General features: G+C 47.9%; 3 protein-coding genes across 4 annotated transcripts; 1 reads left to right on the top strand and 2 right to left on the bottom strand.

Annotated features, from left to right (window-relative positions):
- Positions 1-68: 68 nt before the first annotated feature.
- LOC311009794 (uncharacterized protein) lies at positions 69-4207 on the bottom strand. Of its 2 annotated transcripts, XM_084004177.1 has the most exons (9): positions 3438-4207; positions 3314-3351; positions 2507-2716; positions 2359-2427; positions 2080-2188; positions 1017-1998; positions 769-906; positions 411-522; positions 69-207 (listed from the first exon to the last, which is right to left on the bottom strand). In XM_084004177.1, the coding sequence occupies exons 2-9, from the start codon at positions 3348-3350 to the stop codon at positions 134-136; spliced, it is 1731 nt and encodes a 576-aa protein (XP_083860303.1). In that variant the 5' UTR covers position 3351; positions 3438-4207; the 3' UTR covers positions 69-133. The 2 variants fall into 2 exon arrangements, with proteins under 2 accessions (XP_083860303.1, XP_083860302.1); XM_084004176.1 differs by having other exon boundaries at positions 1017-2188.
- A 161-nt stretch (positions 4208-4368) lies between these two features.
- Positions 4369-7703, top strand: LOC311009795 (adrenodoxin-like). The gene is made up of 4 exons (XM_084004178.1): positions 4369-4879; positions 6524-6648; positions 6907-7036; positions 7151-7703. Exons 1-4 carry the CDS (start codon positions 4737-4739, stop codon positions 7257-7259), a joined length of 507 nt encoding a protein of 168 aa, XP_083860304.1. The 5' UTR covers positions 4369-4736; the 3' UTR covers positions 7260-7703.
- A 125-nt stretch (positions 7704-7828) lies between these two features.
- LOC311009792 (rho GTPase-activating protein 20-like) lies at positions 7829-16001 on the bottom strand. Its single transcript, XM_084004173.1, has 18 exons — positions 15945-16001; positions 15659-15873; positions 14102-14187; positions 13494-13667; positions 13244-13393; positions 12827-12868; positions 12660-12744; positions 12508-12585; positions 12316-12382; positions 11955-12134; positions 11703-11875; positions 11458-11622; positions 10992-11104; positions 10720-10912; positions 10291-10405; positions 9703-10056; positions 9278-9669; positions 7829-9196 (listed from the first exon to the last, which is right to left on the bottom strand). Exons 2-18 carry the CDS (start codon positions 15719-15721, stop codon positions 8501-8503), a joined length of 3126 nt encoding a protein of 1041 aa, XP_083860299.1. The 5' UTR covers positions 15722-15873; positions 15945-16001; the 3' UTR covers positions 7829-8500.
- Positions 16002-17385: the final 1384 nt, after the last annotated feature.

Consider the following 17385-nt stretch of genomic DNA (forward strand, 5'->3'; position numbering starts at 1 on the left):
GCTTATTGTTTCCCCATGTCAGTTTTATAAACACATATGAAACGGATAGTTTGCAAAGTTTAATACAGATGGATGCACACAATGGAAACGATATTGGAGAAAAGCTCCCTCTTATGCTGTTTCCTTGTGCTTCTCATGCAGTGATCTGGTATGAGCAGATGGACGCTCTCTTCAGTTCACAGTCGACAGCCGTCCACCAGCTCTCATCTGCAACGAGGGGAGGGTCAGACGCGTAAAAGACGAGTTCCAACAGCGATAAAGGGACAGAACAATTAAGAAATACATCAGAGCAGATAATCAGGTTGTCCTTAGTGCCACGGGGCAAAGATTCCTCCATAAAAGAACATTTTATCTTATCAAACTCTCCATGACGTTTGAGTAATTAATGCTGCTAAGACTGCTGTTCTTACCTATCTTGAACATCTCCACACAGACGGGTTTATCAGTGTGAATGTTGGGGTGACCTGGCATCCAGTCGCTGTAACTCCACTCTGACCCGTCTACCCATGATGCCTGCTGGTTCTGAGGTGTGCAGAAAGACATGCATACACATTATTTTTTTCTCTCTGACCTTGTTTAGTGACAGCACAGAAAACAGACAGAGCGTTTTAAAAATACAAGCTTGAAGGTCAATGTTTTTTACCAAGGCAGGAATAACACATCTGTCCTGGTGATAACATATCTGATGGCACTCTCCTTGGCCTCCGTGCCGCTTGCGTCACAAACAGTCGTTATTCTAAATGCGGTCGGTTGACGAGAGGAACTTGCCTTGACCGTGCCTCCCAGCCATGTCAACACTGGGTTCTTCTTGCCACCTTTGGTCACCAAGGCGACCAGGCGGGAATGCAGATCGCCAGTGGTTACAGATGCAAGCTCAGCATTTGGGGCAAGAGCTCTGCATGAGGCCTGGAGACAAAGGACACAGACAAGTTTGAGATTTAACTTGTAGATCCACCAGCAGACGTTTTAAGTGGGAGAAGTAACGGTATTGGTGACGGAGATATCGAGGGTCGAACCTGTGCCTCTTGGAAAGCCAGTGGCGTGGGGTTGAACTCATAGCAGTTTCCATCGATGATCTCCCCCTTACATGCCACTGTCTTTGTCTGGAGCTCGGCAGTGGAGGGTTCGCTTCCCTGTCTAAAGCCCTCTGGGAGAGACCTAATGGGTTCGGTTCCCTGTCTGAAACCATCTGGGATAGACCTAATGGGTTCGGTTCCCTGTCTGAAACCATCTGGGATAGATATCATGCGTTCGGTTCCCTGTCTGAAACCATCTGGGATAGACAACATGCGTTCGGTTCCCTGTCTGAAACCATCTGGGATAGACAACATGCGTTCGGTTCCCTGTCTGAAACCATCTGGGATAGATATCATGCGTTCGGTTCCCTGTCTGAAGCCATCTGGGATAGATATCATGCGTTCGGTTCCCTGTCTGAAACCATCTGGGATAGACATCATGCGTTCGGTTCCCTGTCTGAAACCATCTGGGATAGACATCATGCGTTCAGTTCCCTGTCTGAAACCAGCTGGGACAGCCATAACAGGTTCTGCTCTTAGCTTAAGACCATCTGAGGTGGACATCATGGGTTCGCTTCCCTGTCTAAAACCCTCTGGGAGAGACCTAATGGGTTCAGTTCCCTGTCTGAAGCCATCTGGGATAGACATCATGCGTTCGGTTCCCTGTCTGAAACCATCTGGGATATACATCATGCCTTCGGTTCCCTGTCTGAAGCCATCTGGGATAGACATCATGCGTTCGGTTCCCTGTCTGAAACCATCTGGGATAGACATCATGCGTTCGGTTCCCTGTCTGAAACCATCTGGGATAGACATCATGCGTTCGGTTCCCTGTCTGAAACCATCTGGGATAGACATCATGCGTTCGGTTCCCTGTCTGAAACCATCTGGGATAGACATCATGCGTTCGGTTCCCTGTCTGAAACCATCTGGGATAGACATCATGCGTTCGGTTCCCTGTCTGAAACCATCTGGGATAGCCCTTATGCGTTCGGTTCCCTGTCTGAAACCATCTGGGATAGACATGCGTTCAGTTCCCTGTCTGAAACCATCTGGGATAGACATCATGCGTTCGGTTCCCTGTCTGAAACCATCTGGGAGATGAGGAGCAGAGGGTTCTTCGACCCGGACCCAACCACCACCGTTCCTCTGGGCTGGAACATCAACAGGGACTGGAACACAGAAAGTGTTTGGATTATACAGGCTCACAGTGACGATGCTTGGATGTTGACATTTAGTAAGTTCCCCATCCGGTTCTCCATCCATCAGGCTCTGGGCTGGAGGACCGGAGATTAAATCCTGGTGGATTTACTGTGATTATTTCACTTCACGGCTTCCTCACCCTCGTTTGTCAGCCGGTGTCGTCTCTCCATCTCTCCAAACGCCATTCCCAGAGAGGAACGGAGGGAAGCTGGAAGAGGAACCGTACAAGTGAGACATAACAATGATTGAAGTCGTTAATTATTGATTAGGATGGATGATATACTTACCTACGCTCCTATCCATCTCACTGATGTGCTCCTGCATGAGGCCGGTGTTGAGGTGAACGAGGAGTCTCCCGGAGGGCTCGGTACCTTGTTGGAAGCCGCCGGGAACGGGTTCACGGAGGAGTTCGGTGCCCTGTCGAAACCCATCAAGGAGCTGGTGGGTTGCAGACTTCTGCAAACTTCTAGGGATTGCAAGTGGAGCCGCCTGGAGGCCTGAGAGGGTATTGTTCATTTGACAGTTAGCTGTTTTTGGTTTTACAGGGTTTCTTAAAACGCTGCGCATCCATGAGAACCTGGCTGACTTCGACATGCTGTTGCCGGTGTGCATAGATGATCAGATTAATAACGATTTGACTCTTTGTATCAATTATTAACTATTGTGCCAGAATGATATGGTTCTTTTTCTTTAACAGTGTCATAAATCAATACAGCTCAAAGTCTAATTTCTGTACATGCCAGTTGCTCTGGTAACACTGCTGTTGGCCACAGGCTGCAGGTTTGGTGCCATGGCAACAAACCACGAAGCCAAAATGAACTATGAAAAATATTCTCTGACTGTAACTAAAGGTCCTAGTCAGTCAAAATCCTATAATTAGCAAAGGAAATCAATCATATCAATTTTTAAAAACTGATCATGAAAACAAAAGATATTTCTTTATCTAAACTGTCAAACCCATGATGTTATGATCTCAAAATAATGATTAGAAAAGAAAAAAAAACATCTATCTCCATGGCCATCTTGAACAAACTCACTATTGCATGAAAGAAATCAAGTCATGACAACAGCAAAACTCCAATGGAGGCTCTTACCCGACAGCGTGAGCAGCAGCAGCACTAACTTGAACATCCTGTGAACCAGAATAAGCAGAGCGCCGTTAAACTGCTGGTTTGAGAGGCTGTTAGTGAGACGTGGGTCAGGTCGTGTATCTCTTACCTGAGACGGCAGCAATGAACACTTGGAAACAAAGGGCAACCCGTTGATATATCGCTGACTCGGTCATAAACCCCAAACTTAATGACACAGTGTGAGATTATTGATTAATATGCACCTCCCATAGCTTGGCTGATATTTGCACTTTGACCTCAGGTAAGGGTTTGAACCCAACAAAGTGCAGTTTTCCTGCTGTTATACTGTACTCGTCCTGTTTTCCAGCTTTTGTAAATACGGTGAAGGTGAACGGCACTCGGTTTAATCCAGAGGTGGCTCAATCAATATTTGCGGTTGTGGACAGAGGTCGGGGGTTGTTTGGGATGGGGAGGGTGTTAGTACTGTAGGTTTGTAAACAGATGATTCCACTGTGTGAAAATAGAGTGATGTGTTATGTGAGATTATCACATTGAATGCTTTGTTGGGCATAACCAAATACAACCAGATATATGAACATTATATGAGGTTTGCCAGGTTCAAGGTTACATGTGGCATCGGATTTCTGTCTAATAGGAGGGAAGAGCGTGGAGGTCCTAAATTTGGAGGACTTTTTGACCTCTGTTAAGTAACACTTTTGAGTGCCCTCGATTTTAATACTCGGAACGTTTCCGTGGTTGAAAACAGCTCTAACTCCGCCCCGCCGGCTGACCCTGTACCTCAAAACGAGCGTAAAAACTCGCTCGCTCGATTGGTAAACTTTAAACAAGCAGGTGGACGGGGACGGACCCGGAGCGTCAAGCTGGCGGTTGAGCCGTTCACCACACGTCCGGTGTACCTTTCAAAATAAAACATTTCCGATAATTTAATGAAAACCTGTGTAAATAAACGACAATGAACGGTATTAGCTGCATCTAGTTCTTTAATTCCCGATAAATTACATTTAGTCGCTAAAGCTTTTAATGTCTAACGTCGTGACCGGAAGTCGTTTTATTTTGCCTGCTCTGGCAGAGTTTTCCTTGGGCGGAAGTACACCGGGGTCACTCACGTTTGCGGGCTGATTACATTAAACTGGACAGTGTGATCGCAGCCGATAACGTCCGTCCGCGTTGTAGTGATTCCTCCGCGAACTGGCCAACGGACAACGAGCAACCGCCGAGGGTCAGCCGTTACGCAATGAACGTGACAGTGACGGAGTGACTTCTCGCAGCTAAAACAAGCTAGCCCAGCTAGCTAGCTCGGTGAGCCAAGTCAAACAACATCGGGGGGTCTCTCCGCGGAGAAGCAAAGAGCTCCAGCGAAGTGTGTTCAACAGGTCGGATAGTTCCCCCCCCCCAGCTCCGTGTCGACGTGTTGACTGGAGTTCAGATGGCTTTGGTAACAGCGTTACGAAGACTGGCTCACGTAAGTTTACGAGAATATTCCTGGAGGACGGCGACGGCGACGGCAACGGCAACTTCTGGTGTCTGGCCGACGGCTCAGAGGCATTTTACCACCGGCACATCTGTCAGGTAGTACAGCTTTCAACATCCGTCTCTGTGTTTTGCCAAAACAACATTTTAACTAAATATGACAGAAACTACAAAACAATATTCTCGACTTTTAATTTGGTGAGTTACGTCTGAACTTCTGGTTGTAAAAGTGTCACATTTTGTGAATGGAGTTCAGGATGAAATTATTTTTTCAAATTTTAAATAATTCACTAAGTATTACACTTGCAGGAATAATTGTGGATGAAAACCTAATGTTATTTATCTGATATGTGTTGATTTTGAAGTGAAAAACAGACACATAATGGCCAACATCTGCTCAGAGGAACCCTGACAGGACCTTGGATGAGACTGAGGTGAAAGTGATCCATCTTCCTGTTCAAGGCTTCGTCCAAGGCTGGGCTGCAGGGCCAAACAACTTGTTGCGTTGCACAATGCAGGGCCGGCCTTAAACCGGTTAACACTGTCCCTGTGAGCTCACGTCAGGCGTGCATGACCGGCCCTGACATCCCCTGGCTGTCATTCCCAAAAAACCCACCTCTGATCAGAGCTCCACGTGGGCCTTCCCAAGTCTTAAACGGGTCCCGTGGTGCAGGAGAGTGTGTGGAGTTTCATATCTGACATGTTTGAAAGCAGATTACCCAGAGTTCCCCCTGGTCCTGAGGTTTCCAGGTCATTGAGTTTATGGCTGGGGAACATAACGGGGATATGGTGTACTTTGATACGCTTCATAACTTATTATATACAGAACATCCGCTGGTCACATATTTGTTTTCATTGCACAGAAGATTAGTCACTGTTCCCTCTTTCTGGCTCCGAACAGTTAAACGTTCACCTCCAGTGGTTTCTGAGTTCACAGCCCCGATCTCGATGTTTTAAATCCTGGTTTAAACCTAGTAGAGCTGTCATCTAATTAGGTATTAATCTAATTCCCACTTAAACATTAATACAGGGCAGAAGGCTATGGGACGGTATGAGAATTATCCTAATTGCGATTCACGATATTATGAAAATATGCTTAAAACTTTTAAAAATGGCACAAAACTCATTTTACATTTAATAGAGAACCAGATATTTTTATCACATCACAGAGAGAACACTTGTGACTGTGTGTGTTTTTACATGATACATCCTTTCTTATAACAGGGCTGTTATTTCTTACTTCTTTACCACGACCAGCTTTTTCATGTCACTCGTGATGATATTTCTGATTATCCTGATAATGAAAATTCACCACGATCAATTTATTGCGAGTGATTTCTATCCCGATCTGCCCAGCCACTCATTCCCAGTGGCTTAAGGATGTGTTTTCATACTGAGAGTGCTAAATATTGTAGGTTTTAAATGGTAAGAACACCGGTTGACCGGGCAGCTAAGCAGATGAAGAATGTTTATCCTCCAGCTTTTTATGGCGTCTCATCATTTTCATCATGAGAAAATATATTTCTGGGAATAAATTCTCAATGTTTATAGTGATGGAAACATTGAGGCTTTGAAGTGTGAATTTTGTTCAGAAGCAAATCTTTTTTTATTGCACAGATAAGAAATGAAAATCATGAATTAAATGAATCTTTTAGTCTGTGTGTAGTGGTGAGCTCTGACCAGCAGAGGGCAGTGAAGTGTTGTGATATAAAAATGAGTAATGTGTGTGTGTGTGTGTCTCAGGTCGGACAACAAGGTGACCGTCCACTTCATCAACAGAGACGGGGAGAAGATCACGGTGAAGGGCTCGCCCGGAGACTCGCTGCTAGATATCGTCATTAATGAAGACATCGACTTTGATGGCTTTGGTGTGTGAACACACACACACACACACACACACACACACGTGTTGTGCTAAAATTCTATATTTAGGGAGCAACATAATAATTTGTTTTCTTTATGCACATATATTGTTCTAGATCTACTCCTTCTGTTCTTACCTTTCAAAATAAAAGCCTTAGACATATAATATATTGTGAGTATTTGGCATTTTCGGATCGTCTCCTCGTCGCCAGTGCATGACGGCCTTTGGACTGCTGTAACTGTGTGTGTGTGTGTGTGTACAGGTGCGTGCGAGGGAACCCTGGCGTGCTCCACGTGTCATGTGATCCTGGACGAGGACGTCTACAAGAATCTAGGCCCAGTCACAGACGAGGAGATGGACATGCTAGACCTGGCCTACGGTTTGACTGACACGTAAGGACACAAACACAAGTCCAGGCCTGTGTGAATACAAACACACACACATATGCTATATGTGTAAATATATTTCATCGTTCTGGATGTCCTAACATCCTGTCCTCCCTCCAGATCTCGTCTGGGTTGCCAGATCTGTCTGACGAAGTCTCTGGAGGGCATGGTGGCCCGCGTTCCGGAGAGCGTCGCCGACATCCGACAGAGCCAAGACGGATCCTCTTAGGCGGCGGTCGGGAACGCTGGACGATGGTGGGTGTGGATCTTTCACCACTGCTAAAAAAAACGTCCAAGTCACAGACAACCAGGAATTTCTGATAATAAAAGAAAATACATGAACCTGTCGGAAGACATTTTATTAGTCACGGCATCGTTTTGGCTCACATAGTCATGTATTCATGAACGTGTCACTCCACTTCTAGTCATCTACGTGTCTTTAGCTTGTCTGGTGAATATGAAGGCATCATATTCACTAAACAAGGAGAAGACACACAGCTGATTCCAGCCTGTGACTGAACAGTTCTCCCCCCCCCCCCATGTTATTTTATTCATTTTAATGATCATCCATGTAACCATATAATTCCATCATGTGATTGTACATAGCTAGAAAACACACATATCCATGTATAGAGTGAAGATAATGTAATAAAAAAAAGAATTACCTTTCTAACGGCGTGTTGAACTGTCAGTTTTTACCTTTTAAGAAATGAAAACGAGCTTCCTGTCTGTCTTTTTCTAGTAATTACCACAAATATAAATCAATAATTATGTCACACGTTAACCTAATATGAATCCATGTAGACGTTACAGTAAACCAGCAGTCATTTGGTCTATTTAAACAAGAGCTGCATCAGATATAAAGCTTGAAAAACATCAGATTTACAGAATAAAAACCACATTGTTGGCAAAGAAGGATCAAAGCTAGAGAGTGTGCTTCAACACATGGCGTTTAAGTGCTAACATTTCAAAAGCAAAGCCTAACTGCAGATAGAAAAAGTTGGCAAACAGCAGGATGAACACAGATTTTCCTTTGAAACCCTAAATATTGAATAATCACATGACCTTAATCTATAAATCATCTTGTGTAAATTCAGAATATATTTGAAATACTAATGAAGTGATGGTTGTAAATCAGAACGTGCTTTAAATACTTAATAATAGAAGTCATAATCAATGATGTATTAACTGTACTTAATAGAGCGTTCACACTAATAGAAGGCAACAGCAGGTCGTTACGTTGGCAGGTTTGAACTTTGGCCTGATAGTTAAAAAACAAAAACACTGATCAGACGGAACTTACCTTATTAATATTGATCTACTGCATTTACCAAAGTAGGATTCTTTCTGCAAATACATTCCCTTCGTGGCAATAAGCTCTAGGCAAAGTTAAACATGTAAGAATCTGATGACATGTGTTTAAGGTGCAGAGTAAAACAGCGTGATGCGTCTAATTCTTCCTCGTCATCATCACACAAAAGATTCCTCAGCAAACAGAAGCTGCTCGAAGTCCGGCTCGGCCGTGGCGTCGCTGCATCTCCTCAGCCACTCCCTGCGACTCTCCACCAGCGCCAGCGTCACCTGCTGGCTGCTCTGGGGGTTGCTGCTCGGGTGAGAGGAGAAGTAGTCCCTCACTGCTTTGGTGGCGTAGGGAGACAGGCAGAAACGAGACTCCCCGCCCTGGGAATCCAGCTCGGAGGCCTTCAGGCCCGGGTCGCTGGGCAACCGCGCCCGCGGCAGGGTGGAGGCGTTGCTGACCACCTGCTGCCAGGGTTCGGACCCCCGGCGCTCCTGGTGCCTGGCGCCGCAGCCCTCCTCTTGCCTGGACTTGTGGTGCCTGAACAGGGACAGGGACGGCCCACTCTGCCTGCAGAACAAAGATGGCGACGGCTGCTTCACGTTGTTGTTGTTGGTGCTTTCTCCTCCGGCGGACGGGGAGGGGTGGAACCAGGGGGCCTTGGGGAAGTGGAGACTCCCTGTAGAGCGGTGATGGGAAGGGGGGCTGGATGAGTCCGGTTTGGGGTGTTTGTGGGGCTCCTGGCCGGGCCTCCCCTTCACTTGGCTGCCTTCTCCTTTAGGTTTGGAGGTTTTGGGTTTGGGCTGGCTGCTGGACGTCAGTTTACTTCCTGTTTCACCTGCTTTACTCGACTTATCAGTGGCTCCTCCCTGTTTGTAGAAACACGATCATTTTTAAGGACGTCTGCATGGCATTTTATCAAAGATAGAACATTGAGTATTGTTACGTACCACAGTCTTGTCCTCTTCCTCCTTCTCCAGGTTGTCTTGTTGGGTGAGGGACAGCCGCCGGCCTTTCTTCAGCCAGGAGTTTGGGTGGAGGCCCCTGTAGCCTTTTAAGGTCCCCCGGTTGGGTGCTTCTTTGGGCGGGGAGCCTTTAGTCCCCAGGTCTGGCTGTCCACCAGCTGAGCTTATGGTTAAGGGTGCCGAGGGAGAGCTGGAGGGCAGCAGTGTCCCCCGTCTGGCCGCCCAGGTGAGGTCACTGCCGAGGGAGTCCAGGGAGTCCAGGGAGGAGCGGGTCTGTGCGGGGGAGGTGGGGTAGGAGGAGAGACTGGGGGAGCTCACTTCCACATCTTCTGGATCCCCTTCAAGCCTCCTGGTCTGACCCAGTGTGTGGAGGCTCGGCTTCTCTTTATCCTCGCTGCCTGAAACGCGCCGCTGAAACTTGGCGGCGTACGCTATCGCCGGCTCTGAGCGCCGTCTGTGCCGACCGTCCAGGGACAGCGAGTCCACGTCCACGTCCACGGGCGGGGCGTCCTGTCTGGTGCTTCTGGTTCTCCCCAGGCGGCGGAGCTGCAGACCCTGCGGGCTGTCGGTGGGGGTCAGGTGGTGATCGGGGTCTGCGTCCGGGTCGTAGTCGCTGAATGTGAGGATGGAGTCCAGGCTGCCTCGGAGGGTTTTGGCTCTGACGTGGCGTCTGGTGCAGAGGGCCGGCGAGCCGCCGCTGCTGTTGTCCAGCTCGTTCTCCAGACTGTCGTAGGACGAGTCGGTCAGAGGGTAGAGCCAGGAGTCTGGGGGAGGGGACGTATCAGACAGACAATAAATACCTCTTCTCTAATAATCTCACATTTCTGGTCCTGATTTCTTTTTATGTGCCAAACACGTCAAAATGCTTATTTCCCTTCTTCCTGTAAATCTCTAAAACATTCTGGATGATTCATCCTGAAATCTGTTACATAAATGTGACACGGGGACGATCTAACCCATACAACCATGCTTAATCTCGCTGAAGTCTTCTTTGGTACCTGATCCCGTCTCATCGTTGTCGAGTCTCTGTGGCGGTCCTCCAAACAGGGTGGAGGGATCTTCTCCCAGGATCTTCTGACAGTGTTCAATCATAAACTTGACCAGCTCACAAACCTGAGCGGGAAGAGGAAGGCTGATATTACTCAAACAGTTTAGTGATCTTTTCACAGATCTCCTGTTTGTTTCTAAAGTGCATCATGTGTTACAACTCCATACCTTCTGGAACAAAGTGATTTGATGGCCACGATTCAAAAAGTCAAAGCGACTTTTTACCCTTTCTAGAAAGCTGCTTTGAGACATTCCTGCGTAAAGCTTTAGAGGCGATACAAAGCACTCCTTCACACAGGAGTTAAACCGTTTATAGCAGCCACGTTTACTCAAATACGCTATAAAACCCTAAATATCCAGAAGTGTGATTTCCTTCCTACCCTCTTAGTTCCTTCTCCCTCCACCTCGGGGCTACAAGGCACTCCGGGAGGCCAAAGCATGCTGGGAGCGATGCACACTGACAAGTTGAAACTGGTCATCTGGTTCTCCTGGGCGTTGCCCTGGATACCGTGCAGCATGGCCAACAGGTAGCGGAGCAGCAGGGCGTTCTCTTTGGGCAGGCGGCCAATCATCCTGCAGACATCAGGCTTTAGCCACGAAGAAGAAATACCACCTTTCAACACCACATAGTGTGTGTGTGTGTGTGTGTTACCTCTTTACTTCCTGCACCTGTTCCTCCTCCTCCTCCTCTTCCTCCAGCACGTCCATCCACTCCTCATACAGCTCACAGCAGAACAGGCTGCTCGGGATGCTGCGCAGGAAGTCCTGGAAACCAGACTTTTTATCACTTATCACACACGGATAGATATGAATCATGCTGCCGTGTCAATACGTGAGGTGGTCTCAGCACTATCGCTGTTATCCCTCCAGATAATAACAGATTATAATCCAGATTACGTTAAGAAGCCTCTGCTGTGAACAGCTTGTCCTGCAGCAGCGAGGCCGAGTGGGATGAAGAGGATTGGGTTTGTGCTTCCAGATGTGGGTCAGTAAGGTGACCAGCACATGTTTCATGGTTTCATTCAACAGGAGCCATTCTGATGTTCTGCTTTAGGTTTGGAAAGGAGGAGGAGGAGTTAAGAACAACCAATGGGAGCAGACTGGGCTTCTTGTCTCACCTTGAAGGTGCCGGCGATGACGAAGACGTGGTCTCTCGTCAGAGGAAGTTGAAACTCTCCGGCGTCCAGAGAGTCCCTCAGCTCTCTGACGGCCCGAGCCCCCGCCGGCCGCCGGAAGATCCCCCGCGTCCACGAGCCCTCGTGGTGAAGAAACGCCATCATGTCCTGGCGAGGGAGGAGAGAGGAAGTGTTTCTAGACATTTCTCTGTAACAGGAAGTGAGGTGTGACGGTGGCGTCCACTCACCATCACCGGCTTGGGCAGGGCGTCCTCTATGCAGACGGCGCTGAGCGGCCGGCCGAACAGGCAGCCACGTGGCGTGCTGGCGAGGGACACCTCATTCAGGTGAGAGGAGGAGCCTCGCCAGAAGGCCCAGGTGATGAGGGAACGCCTCCTTTTGAACGGCTTCTGGGACCACTCTGAAAAAAAGAACATCATATCCCAGCATGCACCCAAAAACACCACTTAACGCCTCCTCTGAACACGCCCTGCTCTCACCTGCAGCCACGTGCAGCGTTTCAACGGGCCGAGGCTTCATGATGAACTGGCACTGCTTGTAGACCTGCATCTGCTCCGCCTGCATGGCCCTCTGGCGGTCTGCGAGGCCGCCGCCGCCGCCTCCCTGACACAAGGCGGGTCTCACATGACTCATCTGGATGCTGAAGGGAAACTCGTGACCTGAGACGGCGGACAAGAAGGCGGCATCACTACCCTGGAGGCTCGATCAGCCGCTACACAACATCATATTGTTGGCGTGCTTCCACCCTGCGGGAGCGAGTCACGCTGGGAGGGAATGTTTCAGAAGCTAGAAGAAGTTATATTTATGTCCTTTAATGTGGTGATGTTCTCACTCACTGACCAATCAGAGGATAGGGGGCGTTGTCCCTCTTGGAGATGACCCACAGCTGGAAGTCTTTCACATTTCCCTGAGAAGAGACACACGTTCTGTCTTTAAGTCATAAACATATTTCAATGATCTCCATCTCCTCCATCCTCCAAAAAAAGTTGGATTACACTGATTAAAAGTCAGCAGATTCCTTTCATCACTCACTATGACGCTGAACTGCTGCAGGGCCAGTCGGATCACCTCATTGGTCGAATCGGAGTTGCTGACCGGGAGCGTCTTGGTCTAACGGGGAGGACACGGATCAACGGGACGTCCCAACAAACACACGTGAGCCATTTCTATGAAGGTCAACTTACAACGGCGAACGTGTTGATGCCCTTCCCGTACACTCTCAGAGGGATGGTTTTAGGCTCCTCCTTCTCCTTCTCCTCTTTGATGCGACTGCAGGAAGCAAAGAGGAAACACGCCGCGTCACATTCTGATGAGTCCGGTTTACACGCTGCGTGTCGACGGCAGACGTTACCTTTTCAGGAGGGAGTGCCATTTGTCCTTCTGTTCTGCTGAGCTGTGGGGAAGACGGAGGAGAGGACGCCATTTATCTCATCCATGTTTCTTTTTATTGAGTCATGGATTTAAGCCTGACAGTAAGAAAGGGAACAGATCTTATTTACTGAACCGTGTCCTATAACCTTGTGTTTGCGGCTCATCCTGTCTGTTTTCTGTTCATTGACAGTTTACAGCATCACCAACACATTTACGACGGGAACATAAACACATTTTACTGCCTCTGACGTCCAGGCTGAGACCTTCTGAGTGTTGACGTATGAAATGAAAAACAATAAAAGTGTTTCTGGTTTCTGTCGGATTCACAGCATCATAACGGATGAGAGCGCCGCACTGCTTTTAACATCTGTGTCTTCCTTTTTGAGGATGAAATCACCTGAACGTAGCCACACAGTTGCAGGTGGGCCAGCCCAACACGAAGCTCCTCTCCGGGTTGGTGCTGCCCTCACACACCTCGTCCATGCAGCCTGCCATCCACATCTCACACACACACACGTGGGTCTTCTGCTTGAAGTGGTTGGCTGATCTGGGAACAGAGAGAGAGAGAGAGGCATGAAGTTAATTCACCACGAGCAGCAGCCGAAACCTTCCACACGAGGAGGCTGAGAACACCACGACGGGCTCACTTGGCCTTGGCGATGACCAGGATGTCCGTGAACAGGAAGAGGTGTCGGTCCTGAGTCTGCATGCCGGTCTTCAGCTGAGCGTGTCCGTGAAGGAGGAAGGACCTGTCGGAGCCGGCGAGGAAGGACTGGACCAAGGAGCAGGTCTCTGGGCAGACGGGAACCAGGAAGCTCTCTCTGCAGCACAAACACACGGCCGTTTTTAAAATACCCAGCCCATCATAAATATTCTCTCTTCCCACGTCATACAACATGGTCTCCATAATAATCATTTCCATCTCAGACCGTAGTTTAGTATGTAAGGGGTATATGGTATTAGGACACTTAGGGGGGGGGTTGGTGTCTTTTTAACGAGGTTATTCTCCTCCCCTTCTCAGTCGGTACGTTTAAAACGGAGCTATTAATAGACGCCTGATCCTCTGATAAGTCTGGTTACAGCAGGATTACCTATGAGAGGGGATTCAACACCTCGCTGTGGGTCGTGCCTGGGTCACATGAGTGTGTGAGCGTGCACGTGAGCGTGTGTGAGAGTGTGTGTTTTGAGGGGTTTTGTCCGAGTGAACTGGATGATTCCAGCTGACCTGTGATGTGTGTGATGTGTGTGAGCGTACCTGGAAAGTGTCTTTGACCTGATGAGAGCCTTGCTGATGACCAGAGACGGAGCCGACTGGCGCCGATAACTCAGAGACTTCATCCGCTGGAAGACACAAAGAGACGCGGGACATTCATCCAGATGTGTTTTTCTTATGTTGGAGACCTTTATTATGGTCTCAGACGCTGAGAGTCCCCATTAAACAGCTGCAGAATCCCATTACTTCTACCTGCTAATACACACTTCTGCCTGTGTGGTGTTCACACGTTCCTCTTTAGTTACACAACCCCATGTTCTCCACATCCATCACACGGCTGGCAGCGGCCTCCAACCGGACGGGAACAGCCGAGAGAAGCAGGAGAATTTAAACGGCGAGGAATGCTGCAGCGTGTGAAGATTAGCCGATGGGACAACGTCGTCCGCTCGGTATCTCTGTGTCTCTGCCGTGACCCCGCCGACCTCTCTCACACTGCAGCTGCTCGACAGGACAGCTGCATCAGGGTGCATGTGATGCTCATAACGAACCATGCTTCTTTTCATCCAAAATCGTATTTAAGACGAGCCCAAAATGTGGTTCTCCGATGTTGAATGACTCTCTTTGACTTTTCTCTGCTTTCCCTGTTATTCTAGTTCCATTTAATATCATTGTAGACGGATTTGAGATTGTTGATCCATTGTTTATGTCATATTCACACACAAACACTTATTGTCATCTAACTTTTAAGATGATTTTGGTTTCTGCAAGTCGAGGGTGACGTATTTCAGCCTGGAACCAACCAAATGACGTCACCATCGCCTTGAATTATTATTATCCCCAAATGAGAGGAGATCAATCCCACCACCTCCAGGCATGTCTGACATTTCACAGTGTAATATCATGATTTCTCCGGGTCACACGGCGGTGACACATTCCTTACACTCCAGCCACAACATGACACTGTTTCCTTTCACTCCTGCAAATAAACATAAACCGACATGGAGATACGGACTCAATCCACGGACCGACAACACTATCGTCTGTGTTTCAACACAAGGAGGACATGAATTCAGACCAGCATGCACACTGGGATACTGGGATACTGAGTCTCACAGTAGCACTGCAGCTAATGATTGATTCCTTTATCGATTAATCTGCTGATCATTTTCTGGAATGGTCAATACGTCGGTTGGTTCATAAATGTCAGAAAAAACACAGTATTTCAAGAACCAGATGGATTACATTTAAGGTGGTAAGATGAAATTGATTGATTTGTTTTATTTGTTACATGTTTTTTTTGTTGTTTTTTTACCCCAGCATCTGAAAATGTGGGCGACTTCCGCTGTTTGAGGTGCGTGAACTCCAGACTGACCTTTCACCCGACGGGCGCGCGCACACAGGACAATACACTCATTCATAAATATCATCGTTTCCCTCATTAGATCAAGAGTGAGTGCAGAGATACATAATGACGCAGAAAGTGAGATTCTTCATCTTCAGAACGCGGACTCACTCGGTTCAACTCCATTACACCAAAAGCAAATTACGCATTTTACGCGCAAAGATCCGGGGAGGCAGACGCGATGTTTCAGCTCATACCCGCTTGTTGTCGCCTCGGCTGAGGCGGTCCTGCTCCTGCTGCTGCGGAGACATGTCCTCCATCAGCCTCCAGACGCTCGGCGGCTCACTGCCCGCCTGCCCTCGGGTGATGCGGCGGGGACACAGATCCCATTAATGCGCTCCGTCTCCGGAAGCGAGCATCCCGACGCGCCGCTGGGTCCAAGTCACCGGGACGTTAGAGTCTGCGAGGTGGTCTGCGAGGGTCAGACACGTTCATAAACAGTATCATAATAAAGTGAACACACCGTTATCTCTGTCTCCTCACCATCAATGGAAGGCTGTGCTGTAACCAAAGCCACCTCCTGTCTGGATTATCACTTACTGTGCCACTTCTTAATGCGTCTTTACGCGCAGGAGGCGGCGCCAATAAGCTGTGAAAAAAAAGAAAGAAAGTCTATTTTTAACCAAATTGCTTCATTTATTCAGCAGACAATCAGATTTACAGATTTATAAATAATATCAATATGTTGTAGAAATGTAGCCAGTCAAGATGTCCTTATAAGGATACTTTACTTTACATTTCTGTACTTTTTCACTTTTACTTGAGCATAGAATGCACTTTTGACACCTCTGTATGTCTCCTTCCTTCCTTCCTTCCTTCCTTCCTTCCTTCCTTCCTTCCTTCCTTCCTTCCTTCCTTCCTTCCTTCCACTCTGTTGTATATTTACCAGTAGATATATACAATATTTACTGGACTGTTGTCGTCCCAACAGATGCTGAAAGGTAACCATGTGTGAGGTCTGGCACTTAGATTGAGAGCACCGCCCAGGTAGGCGGGTTTAGAGAGCTCCCCCTTTATAAGGACAGCTGAGGGCAATTAGAGCCTCTTTGTCTGATGCCAGGTCGCTGTGTGGCAGGACCGCTGTCTGTGCAGGTGAGGGACATTTGAGGAGAAAATGTGTTAATATGACAGGACATGTAATGAGGATTTGTTGTGTCTCCAGGTGTGGTGTGGTTGTGATCGGATTGATCCAGAGTGACGTATCTGTAGCCCAACGCTGAAGAGGAAACCTCCAGTTTCTGCTGCTTCCCTGGTGAACCACGATGGAGTCATCCATCAGACGGTGCTGCTTGGATGCAGAATCCCATAGTGGGTAAGATTTACTGCTGCTTTGCCTGGATGGCCTGCTTCATATTTTATATATAATTTAACCTCCTGTGAACCTGAAGTGACTGAGCTGTTTATTTCTTCAGGAACACCAGCAGGGAGTACTCTGGAGTACACAGCCCTCCTTGCATGCATGCTGGTGGGCCTGGTTGGTTGGTTTCTCCCTCTTGATTGTGGGGGGCATTAGCTCAGGAGGTAGAGGGTTGGCTGGCATCCCTGAGCAAGACACCTCACCCTAATTGCTCCTGACGAGCTGGCCGTCGCCCTGCGTGGTTGACTCCGCCGTCCGAGTGTGAATGTGTATGAATGGGTGAATGTCAGTCAACAAGCACTTTGGATAAAAGTGCTATATAAATGAGGACCATTTACCTTTGCAGTGTTTGTGAATCAGGTGTAGTGGTAGTAGTAGTAGAATTAGGTGTGGTGGTTTGTATTGGGGGTCAGTGACTGTATTCTACCTGCAAGTTCAGGATTGTCACCGTTTTGGCTATTAAATAAAGTTGTCTTTTATCTACATTCTCTTTTAAAGTCCTTCACTATACAATATTAAATAAGCATTGTTAAGCACTGAAACGTCTCGTACTCTTTTTGAATCCCC

Source organism: Eutrigla gurnardus (genome assembly GCF_963514095.1).
Source record: "Eutrigla gurnardus genome assembly, chromosome: 24".
Classification (NCBI taxonomy): Eukaryota; Metazoa; Chordata; class Actinopteri; order Perciformes; family Triglidae; genus Eutrigla; species Eutrigla gurnardus.

Coding starts and splice junctions, on each gene's coding strand:
- LOC311009794 (XM_084004176.1), bottom strand. CDS start 3,350: ATGTTCAAGTTAGTGCTGCTGCTGCTCACGCTGTCGG. Junction 2,428..2,506: donor TGAGATGGATAGGAGCGTAG/GTAAGTATATCA, acceptor TTCCTCTTCCAG/CTTCCCTCCGTTCCTCTCTG. Junction 907..1,016: donor TGGCTTTCCAAGAGGCACAG/GTTCGACCCTCG, acceptor CTTTGTCTCCAG/GCCTCATGCAGAGCTCTTGC.
- LOC311009795 (XM_084004178.1), top strand. CDS start 4,737: ATGGCTTTGGTAACAGCGTTACGAAGACTGGCTCACGTAAGTTTACGA. Junction 4,880..6,523: donor ACCACCGGCACATCTGTCAG/GTAGTACAGCTT, acceptor TGTGTGTCTCAG/GTCGGACAACAAGGTGACCG. Junction 6,649..6,906: donor CATCGACTTTGATGGCTTTG/GTGTGTGAACAC, acceptor GTGTGTGTACAG/GTGCGTGCGAGGGAACCCTG.
- LOC311009792 (XM_084004173.1), bottom strand. CDS start 15,721: ATGGAGGACATGTCTCCGCAGCAGCAGGAGCAGGACCGCCTCAGCCGA. Junction 13,668..14,101: donor AGGTCAAAGACACTTTCCAG/GTACGCTCACAC, acceptor TTTGTGCTGCAG/AGAGAGCTTCCTGGTTCCCG. Junction 12,135..12,315: donor CGCCCCCTATCCTCTGATTG/GTCAGTGAGTGA, acceptor CCGCCGTCTCAG/GTCACGAGTTTCCCTTCAGC.